The 1,828-nt window shown below is 47.2% G+C and overlaps 1 protein-coding gene across 1 annotated transcript; it reads right to left on the minus strand.

The window, feature by feature from the left end:
- Nucleotides 1-330: 330 nt before the first annotated feature.
- LOC120877116 (olfactory receptor 1440-like) lies at nt 331-1,275 on the minus strand. The gene has a single exon (XM_040259444.1). The coding sequence runs from the start codon at nt 1,273-1,275 to the stop codon at nt 331-333; it is 945 nt and encodes a 314-aa protein (XP_040115378.1).
- Between the last annotated feature and the right edge of the window lie 553 nt (nt 1,276-1,828).

A 1,828-nucleotide genomic window follows, 5' to 3' on the forward strand; every position in this document is an offset into this window, starting at 1 on the left:
AGGCTTGCTGGTCTCCTGGCAACCCTGATCGACTTGGTCTGCTGGCACCATTGGTCCATGAGGTAGTACATGCTAAGGAATGGAACATTGAAGTGGAAGAGTCACATCACCATAACTTCTTGACCTATTGATATATTAGGTCATCACTGATGAAGCATGGAGATAATGAGCTTCCAGATACTTCTCATGTGTTGTCCTCTCCTTGCACCAGCCGTGGGTTTACATCAGAAGACGATAGTAATTATAACTCACTCTGCAGTTAGGAGAGTTTTGGATCAATGTTTTAGTTGACATTTCTCCTACAGCGTGCAGCTGAAATAAATCCCATAGTCAGTAACACCAGGAAAAGAGTTTCTTCTTCCATACGTTTAGGGCATCTTTAATTTCCTTGTTCCTCAAGCTATAGATCAATGGATTTAGCATGGGGATTATAACAGTGTACAAGACAGACGCCAGCTTGTTCTGGCTCGAGGAGCCGCCAGAATCCGGGTACATGTAAACAAAGATGCCCGAGCCAAAGAAGAGGACCACTGCTGTCACGTGGGAGGCACAAGTGCTGAAGGCTTTGGACCGGCCTTCAGCTGAAGTGATCTTCACGATGGTGGCGACAATGTAGCCATAGGATATCATGATAACCAAGACAGACATGAGCCCAAAGATGACTGTGAGCACAGATGTCATGACTTGAAAGAAGAAGGTGTCCGAGCAGGATAGGGCTAGCAGTTGGGGCAGGTCGCAAAAGAAATGGTTGATGATGTTTGGTCCACAGAAGTGGAGCTGAAGTAAGGCACACAACTGAATGAATGAGCCAAGGAATCCAGTTATACAAGATCCTGCCACCATCTGCACGCAGAGAGAGGGGGACATGGTTGCTGTGTAGAGCAGAGGGCTGCAAATGGCAACATAGCGATCATAAGCCATGGCTGCCAGCAGACAGCACTCAGTCAGACCCAGGCTAGAGAACAAGAGGTACTGCATGGCACACCCCAGAAAGGAGATGAGTTTATGCTTCCTGAAGAAGTCTGAGAGCATTCTAGGAGCTATGGTGGAAACATAGCAAGTATCCAGCAAGGACAGGTTACTGAGGAAAAAGTACATAGGTGTGTGCAAACGGGAGTCCATTCTGATGAGGGCGATGAGCCCCAGGTTCCAAGACACTGTCGCCAGGTAGATCCCTAGGAATATTGAAAAGAGGACAGCAGTGAGCTGTGGAAACTCAGAGAACCCCAAGAGAATGAACTCTGTGATTGTTGTACTGTTCCTTCCTCCAGCCATCGCCCTGGGGGTGGGGTAGGGGGGTGGTCCTCAGATCTGTAGGAAAAGGATAAATCTTTAAGTCAATTGTTACCCCAGTGTCCATGGGAAGAAACTGCCTTCAACCCACACCAAACACAGAATCGAGGGAAATAATGAACAATTTTAAAAGCAATAACCCTGGTTAACTTTGCCCCTAACTGATCGTTCTGTGTGCCAGAGTTCCCACATGTACAAGAGGGCAGCCCAGGGAGCTCAGCCTGGCGCTGTGACGGCCCAGCGGGGCGCGGTAACAGATGGTTGGGGAGGCTCAGAAGAAAGGGATGTATGGACACAGATGGCTGAGACCTGCTGTGCAGCAGAAACGAAAACCACATTGTGGAGCAGTTATACTCCAATTAACTTTTTTAAATTTAAAAAGAGGATGTTACACTTTCAATATTAACCCACCTACCTATCACAAAGACAAAAGAATGTATAGTAACATTTGGAAAGCCCTTCTTAAAAGATGGGTGATTTGGTGGCTCAGACAGTAAAGCATTTGCCTGCAATGTGGGAGACCTGGGTTCAATCC

This window comes from Oryx dammah, unplaced genomic scaffold, assembly GCF_014754425.2.
Source record: "Oryx dammah isolate SB20612 unplaced genomic scaffold, SCBI_Odam_1.1 HiC_scaffold_17, whole genome shotgun sequence".
In the NCBI taxonomy this organism is placed as follows: Eukaryota; Metazoa; Chordata; class Mammalia; order Artiodactyla; family Bovidae; genus Oryx; species Oryx dammah.